The sequence below is a fragment of the Thermobia domestica genome, chromosome 10 (genome assembly GCF_964235325.1).
Source record: "Thermobia domestica chromosome 10, izTheDome1.hap1.1, whole genome shotgun sequence".
Taxonomy (NCBI): Eukaryota; Metazoa; Arthropoda; class Insecta; order Zygentoma; family Lepismatidae; genus Thermobia; species Thermobia domestica.
Genome location: NC_137463.1, coordinates 187,572,084 through 187,592,121, shown reverse-complemented (window position 1 = coordinate 187,592,121; position 20,038 = coordinate 187,572,084). Strand labels below are relative to the sequence as shown.

General features: G+C 35.2%; 1 protein-coding gene across 1 annotated transcript in view; it reads left to right on the top strand.

Annotated features, from left to right (window-relative positions):
- The window catches only part of LOC145662883 (inhibitor of Bruton tyrosine kinase), a 77,543-nt gene that overhangs the window by 30,536 nt on the left and 26,969 nt on the right, over positions 1-20,038 (top strand). The window contains exons 9-13 of the mRNA XM_081728847.1: positions 8,732-8,877; positions 10,563-10,685; positions 12,610-12,818; positions 15,489-15,945; positions 18,969-19,285. Coding sequence (XP_081584973.1) covers positions 8,732-8,877; positions 10,563-10,685; positions 12,610-12,818; positions 15,489-15,945; positions 18,969-19,285 — 1,252 coding nt within the window. The remainder of the gene's footprint in view (positions 1-8,731; positions 8,878-10,562; positions 10,686-12,609; positions 12,819-15,488; positions 15,946-18,968; positions 19,286-20,038) is intronic.

Genomic DNA, 20,038 nt, shown 5'->3' with positions numbered 1-20,038 from the left:
ACTTACAATATCTAATAAATATTAAGAGAATTGTCGTTCCAATTTACAAACGTTTACTGTTCCTGATATTTCGCTCACTTTCCTTGTTTGGACTTCTTCCAAAGACCGAAATTCCATGGGAAAAACTTAAGCTCGTTTGGGGGTTCCAAGAAGTCGGGGGGGGGGGTACAAAGACAGTAGACATAGATCATTTGTCCCTTCTTCGTTACTGTAGGCGATTGTAGAAGTTATTATTATTATTTGAAGAAAAAATGGAAACGCCAGAAACATAGCTACATAAAGTAATTTGGTCCAATACTGTAAAAATATTCTCTAGAATATTTTGTGTAGAAATGTTATCAAGAATAAAACCCGACGTATTAATGTTAATGCAATTTTTAAATATTATTTAAAAAGTTCTTTCTTCATACAGGACAATTAAGTTCACATCATCTTGATAGTTTAATGCTTTATCCCGTGTCAAATAAGTTATACATATTCAACGCAGAACTACTTAAAGTATATACATGACTGCTCTTACACAAATTTGATTAGGTTCAACTTATCCTTTTGTGTTTTCTTGGAAAACTTACGCATACGTAAGAAATTTCACTAAAAAGCAGTATCTCGGGCAACACTGCCAAATGTCTGACATCACAGTAAGTAATGAAAGGAATTCGCAGTCCTCTCTCTGCACAGAGATACGTATGACGCGTAATAATTACAGACATTTTAATGACACGCTTAGGAAATCTAATTATCATTTTACTTCAAGTTTGCAATTTGTGAATATCACTTATACTTCCGAGCTTTCGGCTCTGCCCTGGAGTCTTGTTCACATGGACAACAAGAGCACAAGAAAAATTAAGTCAGGAAAAATAAAAGAAACGGACTAACTAGGGTAGAGCAGTGCTAGAGTCACCTTTTTAAACACAAAATCACACGTCATATGAGTTCTCATAATTTGTGTTCTCATCATTTTCCTTTAAGTCTGGGTCATTTATTTTTCCTTGTTTTGTTGTCCACTATGACCAAGATTCCAGGAAAGAGTTGAAAGCTCGGAAGTAGAAGTGATATTCAGGAATTGTATAAACCTGTAAGTAGCAGCATAATAACTAGGTCATGTGATAAAATTTTAAAAGGTGAATAATGAAGGTTCTAGCTTCTCCGCTTTTGGAAACTGACGCCGTTCCAGTAAAGGGTAACTCCACGAAAAAGAAAGATACAAGTTTGAACCTTGTACTTTAATAATTTTTGAAAAGTTTCCCGTAGTACTTAAAATACTGAAGAGAATGCCTTACTGACTAGATCCTAATTATCCAATTCTCAAGGTTTTTTACGAATTTGTAAAGCAAATAATTCAAAAATAACTGCAGCAATATATTTTTTTCGTGATAGTCCTGCCTAGTTGCTAGAAAAAACTTACTATAAGGCAATGAATGGACATAGTGAAGAATTACTTCAGTGAGAAATATCTTACCACTTAAGCACACGCGCTAGCGGAAATTTCCCGCATTTGAAGAAAAAAAAGTTATTGCTTTACAATGGCTTTATGCTCGTAGCTGAAGCGCTTGACATCTTCCTAATTTGTTTTCTTGTGTGTGTAAATGGCACACTCAGTTTTCTGTGAACTTTCGTTGTGGAAAGAAAAGGTTTTGCGGGGAAAGGCATGCATTACTATTTTTTTATGATCATACTGCACTCGTTTTTCTTATATCAGTGATCAGAATGGAGTATGAAGAACAGAGAAGGGGTTTAGAACTGTTTAACTCAATAAGAGAAGATGAAGGTGAAGACAGCTGAACTATCAAAACCATCTTTTCCTATGGTAGATCGTGAAGATGATGCAGATTGTGTAGTGATGTGGATGATCCTACAAATATATTTATTTTCCAAATGTGTTTACATGGAAATGTTTCATTTGTTTTCATTTAGTATAATCTACTTTTGCATACGTAGTTTCAAGTAAGAATAAAGACAGCTTTTGGAAAACAGCATTAGATGTTACGAGGAGAATAAATTTCTGAAGTGCGGGGAATCCTCGTTACCGCGCGTGCTTACGTTTTAAGAATTTTAGCTTTCTTAAAAAAAAAAAAAAAAAAAAAAAAAAAAAAATATATATATATATATATATATATATATATATATATATATATATATATATATATATATATATATATATATTTGTAAAAGATTGTTTTGCGCTCGCACAGAAACAGTTACGAAACTTCCTTATGTTTTTAACAAATAGATACCGTATATATGTTATACTGTAGTGAACATTTCTAAAAGAAATACCTTTAAAGTAGAAATCTATGGGTACTTATTTACAGAGTGAGGAAATTCCGCACCGCGTGTGGTTACGCCCAAAAATATGCGCGTGTGCTTGAGTGTTAACAAGGGAAAAATTCCGGGCCAGGGTTTTAAGGAGAAGACTCATCAGGAACGCCAACTTTAGATAAGTCGAAAAAGATTTAAAAAAAAAAAAAAAAAAAAAAAAGATTATTATTATTCCCATTATGAAGACCATTTATTATTTGTCTGTTTCCATAAAGCCTTTAAGCTTCAACTCAAAGATGACAAACGTAATTATCACAGCAGAACAGAAAATCAGTTAAATAGTGATCCTGAGAAATTTTGTATATATCGAAAAGTATTAACAAAATTTCACCCGGAATTGGTGAAAATAATTTCTTGATTACTTGTAGGTTTTTGGCACAGTTACTTAAATCAGTTTATCAAACGTTTCCAACTACTGATAATACGAATAATTATTTGACATCGGAAACCTTCTGTGAGAGAAATTATCTCTGTTTATAACTAAAAATGTAAGAGATGCTATTAAATCCTTACAGATCAAATCTGCATCTGATAATAGATGGAATACGTGTTTTCATTACAAAAGAAGTGGTCGAAGTAATTTCTCCCGTGTTTAATTGGATCTTAAAGGAAAATATTTGTCCTGGCCATAAAACGCATACCCAAGACTAATGGTGATAATATCAATGATTATAAGTAATGTCCGGATTTGTATGTAATTACATATTTTTTCCTTCATATGTAGGTTCGTTAAATCCCTAAATGTTTGTGATTCACACCTGTAGGGTGCTTCAACTCAAGTTTCGTATTACATATTTTTACATATTTTGACCAATATTACATATTTCTATTGGTTCTACATTTTTTTTTTTTTTTTACATAAAACTGTCTTAAAATTTTACGTTTACTGAAATTTTAATTTAAAATTTTTTTTAAAAAATAAATAAACTCCAACTGTGTCTTTTCGTTTCTTTACCGGAAGAGAAATATCTCCTTTTATTATTATTTGTCATACCATGTTTCGGAGAATTTTCGCCGATAACAAAAGAAATATAAGAAACAAGTAAAAATCCTCCCTCTGAGGTACATCAGCAGCGCTCTTTATTCTCAACTCTGGAGGAAGACAGATCACGTGCCTGACAGGCGACTGGCCAGGAAATTTCTAAAATGAAGCCTATTTGATTGTTATCGGAGGTCGGACGGGAAAAAAAAGATAAAAGCAAGATAAGATAAAAAAGATCTCATGAAAAAGACTGCAATTCAAGTTAAAACTGTATGTTAGTGTGCTTCCAGGAATTTACTGCAAAAGTTCGTTCTAAGAAGCTGGCGACAATGGCAATATCATAGCAAGTAACCTAAGCTTTCAAAGAACTTCGCTTGTTCAACTAAATGACAGGAGGACAGTACTCTAGTATTGCAGTTGCAAAACGCGCGTGTTCTGTATTGACCGTCGAAGTTAGAAATGGCTCCGGTTGCCTCAACTTTAGCCGCTGAAATTGCGGTCGTGGGTAACTATCGAAGATGCGTTTACTACGGACGGTAAAATGGTGTTGTGCCAAGTGTTTGATTTAAAAAAAAAAAAAAAAAAATGGATGTTCAATGAAATCTCAGTTAGAACAACATGTACGAAGTGCACTCCATGCAAGAAATAAAAATTTGCGAACTGCAAGAAAAACAAGTACTCTTGGCACAAATGCATCAAGATACTTCAGTGTGTGAGTTATTCAAAGACTTGTGCCAAGCAATGATAGCAGCAAACATTCCTTGGAACAAAGTTCAAGTGACAAAATACCATGCTTTTCTGGAGAAGTACTGCGGTCGTCGAATTCCTGACGAATCCACTCTTCGAAAGTATTATCTCGAAGTTTGTTATGGGGAAGCTATAGATACCATTAGGGCAGAAATAGGTAGTTCATATATTTGGATTTCTGTGGATGAAATAACAGACGTTTTGGGACGTTGTGTAGCAAATTTAATGATTGGAAAGTTAAGTGAAGATGCTCCATCTAAATCCTATCTTATTGCGAGTAAATTGCTGGAACGCACGAATCATTCCACGATTGCACGCTTTGTAAACGAGGTCTTAAAGTGTTGTGGCCGGGAGAAGTTCAGGAAGAAAAAGTCCTTTTTCTCTATACAGACAGTGCAGCGTACATGTTAAAAGCGGCTAGAGCACTTAACAGTTTTTTACCCTCACTTAATTCATTTCACCTGTATGGCCCATTGCTCCTCAGCGTGTTGCTGAAGAGGTGAGAGAACTTTTACGAAGTAAATGAACTAGTTTCTTCCACGAAAAAAATGTTTGTTAAGGCGCCACAACGTGTTCCAGTTTACAGAGATCAACTGCCAGACGTGCCACTTCCTCCGGAGCCTGTGCTAACGCGATGGGGCACTTCGATACAGGCAATACATTTCTACAATGAACATTTTCAAAAAATTAAGCCTGTTGTTCATTCATTTCCATCGGAGTCTGCTGTGTCAGTTGGCATTGTTCAGAAACTGTTTAATGACTCAAAAGTAGCGTGTGATATCGCATACATAGACAGCAATTTTGGTTGGCTACCTACAAGCATTAAAAAGCTAGAGACTGTTGGGCGGCCTCTTCCGGAATCCATGGAAATAATAGATGATGCAAAGACTGCTGCAAGGTGTGTGTAGAGATGTAGGAGAAAAAGTTTGAAAGAAACTAAATGCAGTGCTGGAAAGAAACCCGGGTTACGACAGCCTATTGGCAGTGTTTGAGATTCTCAGTGATGATACAAGAACCCCCCCCCCTGAAGATATTTCCCCCAACTACATTCCCCTGTTGAAATACGCTCCTGTTACCTCATGTGATGTGGAGAGATCATTCTCTGCATATAAAAATATTTTATCCGAACGCCGACAAAATTTTACTTCTGTTCATTTGGAAATGCACCTTGTAACCCATTGTGCAACAACACACAGTTGAACTGCAGGCACATCTTTTGTAAGTACTTTATTTCAAATTAAAAATGTTCATTAGTGGAAATGTTCTTCAATCTTAGTTTAGCTGGTATTGTTTAAAAGATATACGACTGCTTTTCTCTGCATGAAATATATATATATATATATATATATATATATATATATATATAAAACAATACATTTCGTCTTAAGTTGCTTTTAGTATTTAAATTTTTTGGCCGTGGTGACGGATGCGCATTTAGTGTAAAAGGTTCTAGATTTGAAAGTGGACCACACCACACCACATGAGATTTCTGACGTATAAATGCCGTATGCATTGCTTTTCTCGGGGCTTTCCTATTTCTCTCTAGCCGATTCACATCTTCCTTCATTCGCGCCTGATTTTTATTATCCTGCAATCAGTCACGTCAGTGACGTATGGCTGTCTCAGCTGTTCAAGCATTTCATTCATTGGGGGACTTGCATTAGGCAGGAAAAAGTGTAGTAGATTTTCCTTTTTATTTTCATAATTCGTTTAAATATTGCATACCCATACGCGTGTTAATATTACGTTTTCATAAATATGTAACATATATAATATTACATATTTCTTACATTTTAAGCGATTTTTGTTACATATTTAGGAGGTTGATATTACATAAAAATCCAGACTCTAATTATAACCCTGTTTCTGTAATGAATGTTATTCCTAAAATTTTTGAAAAATAATGTGCAATTTCTTGTATAGAGCATTATCTATGATAAGTTGGATTCTAATCAATGTGGGTTTATAAATATAAATCAGTTATTACAAACTTGGCATTTCTGTTATTTCATCTGGTAGACAGACTGATGTTATTTACTTTGATTTTACAAAAGCATTTGATAAATTGCCTCATCATTTATTAATATGTTCAAATATAAATTGTCTAATCATATAATAAAATGGCTAGATTCATATTTAAATAACAGGTGATTCAGAATTAGGTATCATGGCTGTACTTCCTTTATTTATAACGTAACATCTGGAGTACTTCAGGGTTTCAACTTGGGTCCCTTGCTGCTTTTACTTTATATAAATAATTTATCTGATAAATTAACCTGTAAAAATTTAGTGTGCTGATGACATTAAAGTCTTTAACGAAATTAATACTGTTCAAGATCAAGTTATATTGCAAGAAAACATTGATTTATTAGCTAAATGGTCAGAGAATAATTTCCTACCTTTGAATATTGCCAAAACTCAAGTTATAACTTTTTTCCGGGAAAACTGATCCTTTGTCTTATAAACTTACATTAACGATTTAGGAATAATGTTAGATAACAAATTATTATTTGAAAAACATTTACGAGTAATTACATCTAAGGCCTGAAAAAAATTAACCTTGCCGCTCCGTAATTTTTCAAATATTAATACTTGCAAAATCATCCACAAGTATAATGTGCGTTCTCATTTGGAACATGGTACGGTGATTTGAAACAATGAAGCCAAATATTTTGTACATACTGTTGAGTTTATTCAGAATAACTTCCTATTCTGGTTACAGTAGAAATTCAGAGATTTTTTTTTTTTTTTAAAAATGAGTTTGTCTAGTATATCCAAAGAACTGTATCTTTTGCCTTTAGCCGATAGGCAGTACAAATTCGATTTTTCTTTTCAAAATATTCTTTATTGATGGGATTCCATAAGAACTCCTTACTGTAACATGAGAAATTTTGTTCCTTTTGTCTCTGAAGCTTCTGCTTTGAAATATTTTTTTATAAAACAATTGTTACTGTAAATAAATTGCATTCTATTCTAGATATTTTCCAAACTAAATTTATTAAAGTTCGTTCAGAACTTATTCAGTTATTAAAGAACTTTTAATGCTACCTATGTGATTTAGTGTGATGGTATTTGAGTTTTTTCTTTGTAAGAGTTGTTGGTTTTGAATTTTAACCATCTCTCTCTCTCTCTCTCTCTCTTTTTTTTTTTTTTCGTCTTTTCCTTTTCTTCTAGGTGGAAGTTTTTTTTTCATGATCGGATACTGAATGACCTCATTTTATCTTTTTTAATACGAGTTTTTTATTTATGATATGTCATTTTATCCCAGAATAATCATTTCGTGTATGTTGATTTTTATGATTTCGACTGCATGTGCAGCTTATGTGTTGCAAGTGTAATTTGCCTGTTGTCAGATATATTCTGTGCCATTGTTGTATGGGTTTGGTTACATGTGTCTTGTACACTCATGTCCAAAATTATTTTCGCATTTCTATAAATATGTTGTTGTAAGAATATAATTTGATAACGAATTCGCCCGTTATTTCTTACAATGTTAGTATGTGTATAATCGCCAATGACATGTATGTGGCAAATTTCATGTCAAAAGAGCAGTAAATAAGAACAATAAATCGAAAATAAAACTTTCTAATCCATTTAGAAACATTTTGTTTTACTCATTCTAATTTTCGTTTTTATAATTCTTTTCCTATGCAATTTATCACAAATGTACATTTCCCGATTATACATATAGTATCAGTATTAAAAGTACCCTGGAAAATCATTATCATATTATATTCGTACAAGAAGACAGTTATAGATATGCGACAATCATTTTGGACATGAGTGTACCTACTGCGTGGGTAACCTGTGGCTGTATATGCTGTTTGCTGCCTAATAAACTATTATTATTATTATTATTGTTCAGAACGATTATATTTTGAAACATAATGGTCTCAAAGAATGACTCATTAACTCGATTCTAATTATCCGAGTCTGGAGATCACTACACAAGGTGCCGTGCGCTTCACACAGTGTGCAAACGAAACAAAGAAGGATGTGACAAAGATAGTGTTCTTTCATAAAATTGCTTTTATTTAGGCGCTTGGGGTTATGCTGCAGCGAGATTAATGCCAAAGTTGCCTTCAACTTAGACCACAAAAGTATACATAATCTCGTTACTGCATTCTAACATGATGTATTAATTGATCTTTTCTCTTAAATACTTCCCCAATCTGTCTGATCAAGAGTGTAGCGACAGTTCTTACAAACACACACACACACACACAAAAAAAAAAAAAAAAGAAAAGAAAAGAAAAAAGACGCTACGAGGATATGCATAAGTCATTCCAAACACTTTTAACATAAAATACAGTTACCGAAAGTTTCTAGTTTGTGGTAATTTCTTTTTCTTCAAGACTTAGGACTTTTTTGAAATTAATAGGGAAAAGAAGTCTAGGAGCGTTGCCACTTACTACTACATGTATGAAATTTTATAATCAGTACGTGAAGGAATTAATCTATTTTGTCTCTTTCCTCATCGTTGTTTTCATTTGTTACATATGTGCCAAGTTATTATATTGATTCACCTCTTCAACATTAGTAACGTCTGATGGGTTATAATATTCCCCTCATATTCTGTTTCCAATTGCACTACTGCTTTTTGTTAACTAAAGCAGTGTTTTACGATAATTATATTAAGTTGACGGCTTAACTACATATGGCTTTGTCTTTTATCTTTTACAGTTGTAAATTCTCAGAAGTCGAGCAATTTCCATGAATTCTTAGATAAGGATCAATGCGAAATGATAAGAATAAAGAAAATCCCACATGTGCATCGAGCAGTTGCTATATCGAGTGATCCAAAGGGCAAAAACTTCGCAGTTATCCAGGTTAGTTAACTTTAAAATATTTCAGTTGTTACAAATCGTGTAATGTAAATCAGTTTCTGGTTATAATATAATGTTTTCATCGATCACATTGGAGTCGTAAAATACGCTTTTTTACTTCTTTCTTTGAAATTATTTTTTTATTGAATCAACTGTCACATATAAGGTGATTGCAATTTTTTCTCTCTCTGACTGCACATATAATTATTAGAAATATTAAACTAGTTTATTTTGTGTGTACATATTTCCCTTTGCACAAATCATCATAATACCTTAAAGTGAACTCTTTATGTCTCCGAACGAGAATTCCTTTCCCAAACAACATATATAGTATATTATATATTAGTCATATTGTTTTTAATTAGAATTAAAAGGTTGAAGCTAAGGTGAAAGCTTGGTTTTCTATACGTAATATAAAATATCGTTACCAAATAATGGAAACCCTTTAGAAAGTGCAGTACAGTACTCAGTTCCGTCACCGAGGATGGAGGAGGATGTGTACTCCGAAGACTTAATTCGAGAACTGAGCACAGGTGTTCAATAATGCCGAAGTAGAGGAAGTATTGTAGTTCATTTTGATGTTGATGAAAACACGCCTAAACAGTTCCAGCAGTGGGAATTTGCGCATTCTCTTCTTGAAAAATTGTCATTGGCTATAAACAATAACTGGACCATAGGAAACCGTGGTCACCTAAAATGTTCACGTACTCACTGGCAGTAAAATATCGTGCGAACGTCATTACAGGATCCACGGAATACCAAGGAATTATAACTCACAGCATTACAGGGCCGTCACCATGTTTCACGGTTGGGAGGAGATTGGACTTAGTATAAGCTCCTTTGGCCATCTGCCGTACATACCGTAAACACGGTTTCTTGTTGGAAATAATTTGATCATCGGTCCTCTTGTTGGCGTTGAACAACTGTTTGGAAATTGCAGTCCGACCCCAGATATTGCAAAATGATACGCAACCCGAGTCGAACTGTAAATTGTTGTAATAGGCTGTTTCAGGTGTTAATTGAGTTATGCATTTACTTTTAACAGTATTTGCTGAACATTCCTTTGTGATAGTCTTCTTCAATGCTCAGCGATTCGTGTCACTGAAACTTCCTTTCCGTCCACTAATATTCTTTGCCAATGTTTTGCCATGAGTTCTGCAGGCTATAGACCATCATCACCGTGGACTTTGTTCCTTGCGACACACGTAATACATTGGTCACCTTAGATACATTTGCGCCCACAATTTCGCCTCTTTAGAACGCAGAAGGTTCTCTTATTTTACACCATCACCGCCTGTCCGCTTCAATACACGCCTTTGTTCTATCCCACCTGGCATGATACAGACGATTGTCTAACTCTAGCACACATTAACAACGGACACGCTCTGCACACACACACATCATTATTAGCACTTACACACGTTGCAAACTACAGGTGTTTCCATTATTTTATTAAGCATGTGTGGGTAATCAATAATAACAGAAGATACCATTGTTCTGCAACTGATGATATTTAGAAACAGAACATTACTACAATTTAGAGAAAATCTTTAAATAGTATCCACACAAATACGTTATGGCTTTAATTTTCCTTACATATTTTTTGTTTAGACTGAAAAATAATGAAGAACGACAAAAAGCAATCAAGACATGAAACAGTATGCAACTGAGCTCTTTTATCATTGCAGGCACATCCAAAATCAGCCCTGTGGGAAATCCCCCAAGTGCAGAGTTCACAAATGAGAGAGCAACTTTTTGATTTATTACAAGAGTCACATGAAGAGGATACAATCCATGACGTTGTATTTGAGGTAAGATCTAATTATAAATCTTTGTTTCTTGAATTGAAGTACACTGTTGCGAATATTCGAGCAATTTATTCCATTCTGTCTTATTTTCATTGTCCGCTGCCTCTCTTCAGATAGCTCCCAATTGCTTTCACGACCGCTGGGAAAATCAGATGTTTTGCGGCATTCATCCAGAGTAGTGTGAACAGTTGGAGAGCTACCTCAAGGATACAGATAGCGGACTTCGACCAAGGAAACCCAGCAGCAGCGGCAAAAGGACTAGCGATGTTCTGTCTACTCATAGTCTGATTTCAAATCGCCGGGTGGTCGGCTTAAGCCCTTCGGGGTTTGATACATTTCGTGTAGTCTGAATACTTGAGCATTGTTCAAAGAGTTGAGGGTGTGTGCGCCTGGTAGGAATGCGTATTGGAACTTCGTGGTGATTATATATATATATCATGATCTGGGGTATGTACGACACAACCCCTTGTTTATTCAAATATCGTCTTTGTTTATTTCGTCAGCACAATAAACATTTTGCCCAATCACAGTGTTGGAGATTTTGTGCTGTGTGTATTTAATAAAATGTCCGTGCAACTCATAATACATTATTACAGTTTTTTTTTCTTTCTCATGCCAAATACAACTGTCGTAGATCAATTAGTTTATGCACTGACATCTATAGTTTTACACACATAAATATTGAAACTGTGCTATTTTGTGCGTGTGTGTGTGAAAATGCAGAAGAAGTGTTTGCACATAAACTAATTATTTATATGTGGATACAGACATGTACCTACAGTTAAGTAAGATGCCAGGACATCATTATAAACATAATTGATTAAAGGAATTTACCAAATAAATCAAAATTTGCTCGTGGGTTCTCTCGGGGTTCTCCCATTTCCTCCCACTTTCTTCATTCCACCATTTCACTCATCTCTCATCACCACCGTCTCCTTTAGCCTAACCGGCATAAGCTTGGGACGTAAAACTTAAAGATTTCATTTCATTTTTTTTCAAAATTTGTTTTCAAGTTTGATAATGGAAGCAGTCATTCAAAAATGTAGCCACTCAGTTATTACACTGGCGCTTTTACAGAATTATTTTGGAAGCCAAGAACATTTCTTCTTATCTTCCAATGATTTGGTTGACATATTAGTTGAGTGATCATCCTTTTAGTGGAAGAAATCATGCCATTTTCCAAATGGAAACTCGGTTCTTCAGATGTGATTCTGTATAATTTCAACAGAGCGGAATGAATAGTAGCCACTGAAGTAAGTGGCGATTACGTTTTACAGGACAGAGGAAATGATGCTGAGAGTTTTTCTAAGTTCGTATATGGATATTTTAGTGAGTAGAACATTTATATTGAAACAGGGAAACATGCCTCTTTTTAAAGAATCAAGTGATATTTAAGAAGAAACCAGTAGTAAGGTATGAAGCAATCTATATATTTAAATTTTAAAATCTAAGGGAAGGCGTCTCTCGGCTAGCGAACGGAACATACTGGACTCGATGGGCCTTATGCAGAGTCGTAATGACGAGCGATTAGCGGCATACTAAAGAGTTCGACTAAGATATGTTTCCTGCAGGTAGTCAGATGTTTAGTATCATGCTAATCATATGTCAAAACGACTCTGCATAAGGCGGGATATTAGCGCTGATCACTTTTTTTAAATCATCAGGTGACTTTTACTTGTATGACCACCTCAAGTGTTTTTCTCTGTTTTGTTTTGGACAAAGCTAAAAATTTGAGATTCGCGAATTGGGTAGTGTTGTTAGTAGTGTTGTTCTTTTGACATTACTGTATTCCCGTTTTTAGTTCGGTGATTTTAACTGAATCGCCTATATCAATATTAGATATAATATGAATACAGTAGTTGTTCTCAGTGAATTACACCCTTACATTATGAATATAACAGTATATTATTATGTCATATTGTTATAGGTTGGGTATCGACGATTTGCAGCACATCAGTGTATCATAGCATCGAGAAGCGAACCACTTATGAAAATGATTGGAGAAGAGATGTCGAAGTATGATGGTACTCCTGTAGTCAAATTGAATCAAGTTCAACCAGAGATATTTGAACAGATTCTTCAGTTTATATATACAAATAGCTGCGGCTTACTTAAGCCTGGTAAATGTCCTGTCAAGTAAGTATCTGAAATATAGCATAGTAATACATACCCTACGTTAGGTGCCAATATTTCTTCCTGTAATATTAATTCTAATTTTATGTAATTTTCGTCTCTCGTGAATAAAAATATATCAACTGGAAATAGATTCATAATATTATATATTGAAGTATTTTGTGTAAATAATTGGAATGGGGGAGTATTCATCCTTTTACCGTAAAATTAGGTTAATCACTTTTCTCAGACAGACTGATACACAATGTCTTTCCTTTTCATAATTTTTCATGTCAACATGGCATTGTGCTATGACTGGAGCCTCGTCTGCGATATGGGTTAAATTATCTTAAGTGAAACAATCTCTTAACTGTTAATACGTGCATCATCTTTATATATTAGCCCCCTACCCACTCGTATAATGAGTAGCGCATATATCGCATATATCTTTGATGCACGTGCTCTCGGGTTCGATTTCCCTTGGGTAAGCACATTCACAAATTAATTTGACAATCATTCACTTCAGTAATCTATCTACGTCTATCTATCTGGCTGTGTATATATATATATATATAAGGTGGCGCAGATAAAAGTAACTCGTGTAAGAATAAAGAAATGCAGTGAAATTACTGAAACGAAGAGCAACTCCTCCTACTTACATGCGCCTGTTGCATCAGTTTACATGTAGACTTCTTTGGGTTCTGAATAATTCTTCTTCGAATGTCTGCAATGACTTGTAGTGTGCGAACTGAAGGAATTCTACATTGTGCACAGATCCGTAGGTGCGCCAATTTTTGTACAGCCTCTATATTGCTCTCTTTGCTTGTGGTCCTCTATCCGGATACTTGACCCCGAAAATTTCACGAGTTTCCTTAATCGAACCTGCTTTCACATATGCTTCCACAATTTCAGTTGTTTCTTCTATCGAGAAGTCATTTTGCAGACCGCAAAGAGAAACATCTAACTTCACTGATGGAATAAACTGAAATGCTGACTGAAGAATGCTAACAATCGATAATGTCATAAACTGTCCATTGTTGTAGATGTGTACTCATTTTCAGAAGTCTAAATTTGCATTCGCATTCAAAGGGGATGAGGGCTACTTTTAACTGCGCCCCCCTTCCCTAACTAAAGAATCGAATTCACGGTCCAATTTTTATCAATTTTACGGCAGGAAAGTTTATATATATACAGGGTACGGCAGCGTTCATAGCGTAATTTGACTCGCGTAGTACAATGACGCACTGCATGAATGCGCGCCAGCTCGTGCCGCATTCGTGTACTAATGAGCTGCCATTTCGAGTGTGACTGATATGGAGCGGTGGAGTGCACAGCGTCGTGCCTTTGGTGTTGAAAGTTATTTCAAGAATAACGACTCTGTTATTGCTACCCAGCGTCTATTTCGGCAACATTTCAACTTGGGACGTCATGGGAAAGTTCCAGATGGACGGACCGTTGTGAGGTGGGTACGTGCATTTCGAACAAAAGGTTCTGTTTGCAATGGCAAACCGGGAAGAAGTGAAAGAACTGTGCGGATACCAGAAGCCGTGAAAACTGTTCGTGCTGCAATACTGCGTAGCCCAAAAAGATCTGCTCGTCGTCATTCGCAAACTGTGCATATGTCCGATCGCTCATTCAGGAGAATATTGCACGAAGATCTCCATTTTCACCCATATAAGCTGCAGATTGTTCAGGAAATTAGGCCTCGCGATTGGGTTTCACGAGAAACATCCTGCTTAACCATGCGTGATCTTCGCCAAAATCCACAAATGTTGCACACCATCCTGATGTCAGATGAAGCTCGTTTCGAGTTATGTGGTTCAGTGAATAAACAGAATATGGGTTAGTGGAGTGATGTAAACCCGCATGAACTGCACATCAAGCCCTTGCACAGTTCTCGTGTCACAGTGCGGTGTGGAGTTGCTTCCTTTGGGATTATTGCCCCATACTTCTTTGAGGATGACAGCGGTGTGACTGTAACTGTCACCAGTGAATGCTACCTAAAGATGCTGCAAGACTACGTTCTTCCCCAATTAGGTATGGTCGATGTGGATGTGGAACAATTATAGTTTCAACAAGACGGAGCGACCTCGCATACAGTCAGAATTTGCATGGATTTCTTGCGATAGACATTTCCAGGTAGAGTAATTTCCCGTTTTGGCGACATTTCCTGACCGCCTCACTCACCTGATCTTTCATGTGCAGACTTTTTCCTTTGGGGCTACCTGAAGCAAGAAGTGTTCCGAACACGTTGAGCCACCATTCCTGAGTTGAAGGATCACATCAGAACTGCCGTCGGCAATGTCCCAGGGAATACGTTACGCCGAGTTATGGAAAGCTTCCAACGCCGCCTGGATGAATGTGTTATGCAGAGGAGGCATCATTTGACAGGAGTCATATTCAAAAAGTAATCCACGCAATAGACAATGACTTACACATTAGTAAATGGCATACCTTTAACTATTAAATGACATAAGAAGTAATAAATAAATTACAGTTACTGCCTGATAGTGTGTTTTTAATATCCTACTATAAACGCTGCCGCACCCTGTGTATATATATATATATATATATATATATATATATATATGCATGTGTGTGTGTGTGTGTGTGTGTTCCATTTATCTAAATGAAGTGGCATTATTATTTTTATTATTATTATTGCTGTCATTAATTTCACTTATTTTTTTGTAGGATAAAAGACTTACAAGACAATAAACATTTGAACGATTCCTCAGTAGTAGATGATTTGTTTGACTTATCCAATGAAAATTCGAAATCGTTGTCAGCCTTTGAGGTTTATTCAGACAATAGAAAGAGAAATAAGACAAAAGGGAAGAAATCAAATAATATTGAGAAGAAGCCTACATTTTCCGATCCTGTACGAATGACTCAAGATGCAGCCAGGAAATTTGGAATCCATGCTCTTAGTAAAAAGTTAGATGGTATGATTTATGAAGATGGGTATATTAAAGCCAAACACAGTGGCACTCCTCAAGTAGCACGAATCTTCTTTGACCCAAAGAAGCACCAAGATCTTTATGATGTCAACATTCGATGTGAAGATGGATGTGAATTGAGAGCACATAAATGCATCTTAGCTGCTAGGCTAGAATATTTCCATAGCATGCTAAGCAGAGGCTGGATTGAGGTAAGTAGTTATTCTTTTATTTTATGTACTATTATTGATTTCGATAAGCTATTTTGAACTTCGTGGTCACAAACCACTGGGGAATTCTAAGCGACTTAGGTAGATTGTAAAATCCATCCATCGAATGATGCAAGATGAAGCCCAAAAAATTACATTCTTTATTGTAACATGTAATATAGAAACATAAATGCATGCACATTTATCTTTTGGTATCCTTGCTTTCGAACAATAGAGAGAGAGAGAGAGAGAAAAGATTTAACTAAATACCTTACAATGGCAGTATACTCATTCCAGTGATATGATTTCGAGAACCGCTCGTGATCTTATCCTTGGTCACTTAATGCACCTAATTCTACAATATTTTTTTTTTCTTTCTTCTAATCTAGATCCAAAATGGTGAAACGATATACCCTGAAAAAATCTTCCAGGTATTTGCATTAACTGTGCAGGAATGTGAAGATCTGTAATAATCATATCTTCAAACCTACAATGTCTTCTCTGTGATAGATTTCTGTTGTGTGTAATCTTTTCCTAAATATCGCTATATAGGAAATAATAAATAGATGCTATTTGTTTCTTTCTCTGTAGTATATGTATTCTTTTATTAATAATAATAATAAGTTTGGCGAGAAGAATTTTCAATAGGTATTACTGTTGATACGTAAACATTCCATCGTTCATGTACAAAAAATATCGGGTTGTAAGATAGATTGGGGCCGCTGTGGCTTAGTGGTAGAGCGTTCACCTCTGGTGCATGGGATCCCTGGTTCGATCCTAGATTGCACCAAGTGAACTTTGTGGTGGACAAACACCGTGTGCGTGGATTATCTCGGGGTTGTCCCTTTTCCTCCCACTTTCTTCATTCCACCATTTCATTCATTTCTCATCATCACCGTCTCCTGTAGCCTAGCTGGCATAACCGTGGGACGTAAAACTGAAATATTTAATTTCATTTTTGTTAGATAGATTGTAAAGTACTGTCGAATAATACAAGACCGAGGGACCCCTCCCCCCCCCAAAAAAAAAGTATATTCTATATTTTAACGTGTAATATAGAAATATAAATGCCTGAACATTTGTTTGTCTTTTGATATATCGAAATTTTTGTATTCAGAATTATTAATTACATTATTAGATAAAAGGAAATGAAGTGAAATGAAATATTTCAGTTTAACGTCCCACGTTTATGCTGTTTAGGCTAAGGGAGACGATGATTAAGGCAAATGGAAAAATGGTAAGGATGAATGATAATGAAAAAATTAGTAGAATGAGAAAGTGCGAGGAAATAGGAGTACGTGGAGAAAACCTACAGATACGATGTTTCAACCACAAACTTATTTGGCCGAAGATCGAATCCGGGACTTAAAAGATTAAGAGGTTACAATGTGAATTATACATAATAACCTTAACTCACTATCTTTGTAATACAAAAGGGCTTTAGATATGTTCTCAAATAAGTGAATGTTCCATGTTTGTCCTTTCGCTTGTCTGTTAATCATTCATTTTTTTAATTCAAAGGCTTGGCACACGTGCCGTTCAATGGATCATAACGAAATCTTGAATTCACAAAGTTATTGTTATTTATCCATTCTTTCGTTCCTTTGATTTACATTAGAACCAAGTACAAGACGTTGGTTGGAGTTGACGTCCCTTTTCATCACAGAGGGTATATGAGACGTGGACTTACAGTGTAAGATGGGAACTGAAGCCCGTAAAATGCATTCAAATTCCAAAGCTTTCCCGAATCCGTGACCCCGTACATCAAAGGTGTGCGTACTAGCCACTAAACCAGCTAGGAAGGCAAGACGACAAATACAGAATTGGTTTTAATCTTCGTTGTTCATGTTTATATCATAAGTAAACAGTCATTAATCTTAGCATACACTTTGCTGAGGAATAGGATTCACAGTCATGAGAGTAAATCAATCTACTAATTTATATCTACGAAAAAAATCTTTTTCGTATTATTGTTTGAAATTTGGCAAACAATGGGAAAATGTTATACTCAAAGCCAGTAAACTTGAAGAAAATTGAAGTTTAAAGGTATTCATTAGACTTTTCATGTATTTTTGATTTTTATATACGAGGGTTATTACAAAAATTCTAAGCCTACGTATGGACGGGGCAGCAGATAGTTTATGGGTGGTGTTATTTTAAAAATAGTCCCCTGACAAGTCAACACATTTTGCCCATCGATGTTGGAATGCGTTATTGCTGCTGGTAAAAATACTGCTTAATGAACTGAAGATGATCTTCACTCTTGCCCAGTCCGTTGTCTACGCCTACGACGTTGTAATTAAAACATAGTTTATATTAATGAAGTAATAAGATGCAAATAAATTCATAACGAAAGCTCAACATTCAGCTAAAGTATCCTACTAACAATTCAATTGCATACCTTTCAGCAATAAATTTCTGCCTCATCAGTGCATATTTAAAAAAAAAAAAAAAAAAAAAAAAAAGTATGATGTCTTTTCATTACCTCTATCCAGACGTACAGTGAATAAACGTTGAAACAGTATACATCTTCGAGTAACGTAAGGTGTGTGCATATAAATGGTATCGAAAATTTATCGCTGAAATATCTGCGATTGAATTGTTACTGAGATGCTTCAAGTGATTGCTATAGCTTTTGTTATGAAGAATTGAATACTAATTATTATTAATAAAAGAAAATTATTAATAAAATATCTGTACGGTACACATCAGAGCATTAAATTTCAGGTCTTACTCTAGTAGTCAAATTAGGGAGAGTGTTTTCTAAGGTAAACAAAGTAAAGATCAAATGTCTATTGCACACTAAAATATTTGGTCGCCAATTATGACCTGGCGGCCGGAAATATCGTGCCCTGATATATGTAGTACCGTTGGTTATATGTTAAATTCCAGTTTTAATAGCCGAGTGATTCTCTGATTGGATCTCCGCCATGAGTAAGGAAGGAAAGAGGTTGTTAACTTCCAACAAAGAAACCATTTTAAACTTTCAGAGTACTTAAAACTAATTTTCTGAACATTATTTCCAGACTTCAGCTAGCAGTAATCTCTCTCTTCCACTTCCTCGAGATGTGTTAGAGGTTGTTATTAATTACCTCTATCAGGACGAGTCTCCCATAATTCAGCAGAGTGAAGATATAGAGTTCGTATGTAATGTCTTGGTGGTTGCTGATCAGCTTTTCATTGAACGCCTGAAAGAAATCTGTGAAGTTACTCTAGCCAATTTACTCACCTTGAAGAATGTTTCTGAAATCATGCAATTCGCAGCCACTTACAATGCCAATCAGTTGAAAGCTTGTTGTATGCAGTATATCTGTTTAAATCTATCGGCAGTTCTGGAGAGTCGGTAGGTATCATTAAGTATTGCCTGTTTCGATAATAGTATTATGATCGTCCTTTTGCTTGTTCTAAATGAAGGTATAAAAATCATTAGCCCACTCGTATTAGGATTAATTACCGTATTGGCCAGAATATAGTGCTATATTTTTAGTGCAAAAACACATTTGTAAAATATATTCGTATTATACTCACATCCCACCCTTTACAGCTGAAATATATAACACACAGGACTGTAGTGGAAGTAATAACCACCAGAAGAAGAAGATACAATAAAGATTCAGATTTATACAAGTATCTTAAAAAGAGGTGTATATTTGTAAGTTTTCCTTTTTTTTCAAAGTGTGTGTATATAATATTGGATGCTGGATATTTTTTCATTAAAATCAGCTCACTTTCAGTCGTGTTATATTTGAAGCTATAATGTGTAAGCCCGAAAATAAAAATGATCAAACGACAATATTATTGCTGCACTAAGATGCAAGTATTGAAGTTACTGAAGACTGAACGATGTCACTAAACTTGATTAATATTGCTATACAGACATTAGCATGTTCCAATTTTATAAACAGTAATAATAAAGTATTATACTACATCATATGCAGGCTTGTGTACAAATGTACGCATTTATGTACAATAGAAATATCATAGACAAAATAAAAACGTCATTTATGTACCTAGGTATATATATACACAGAGAGAGAGACTTATCAATGAAAATATATAGAGTTGGAAACGTCAGATGTCTGGGTGAGCCACAATC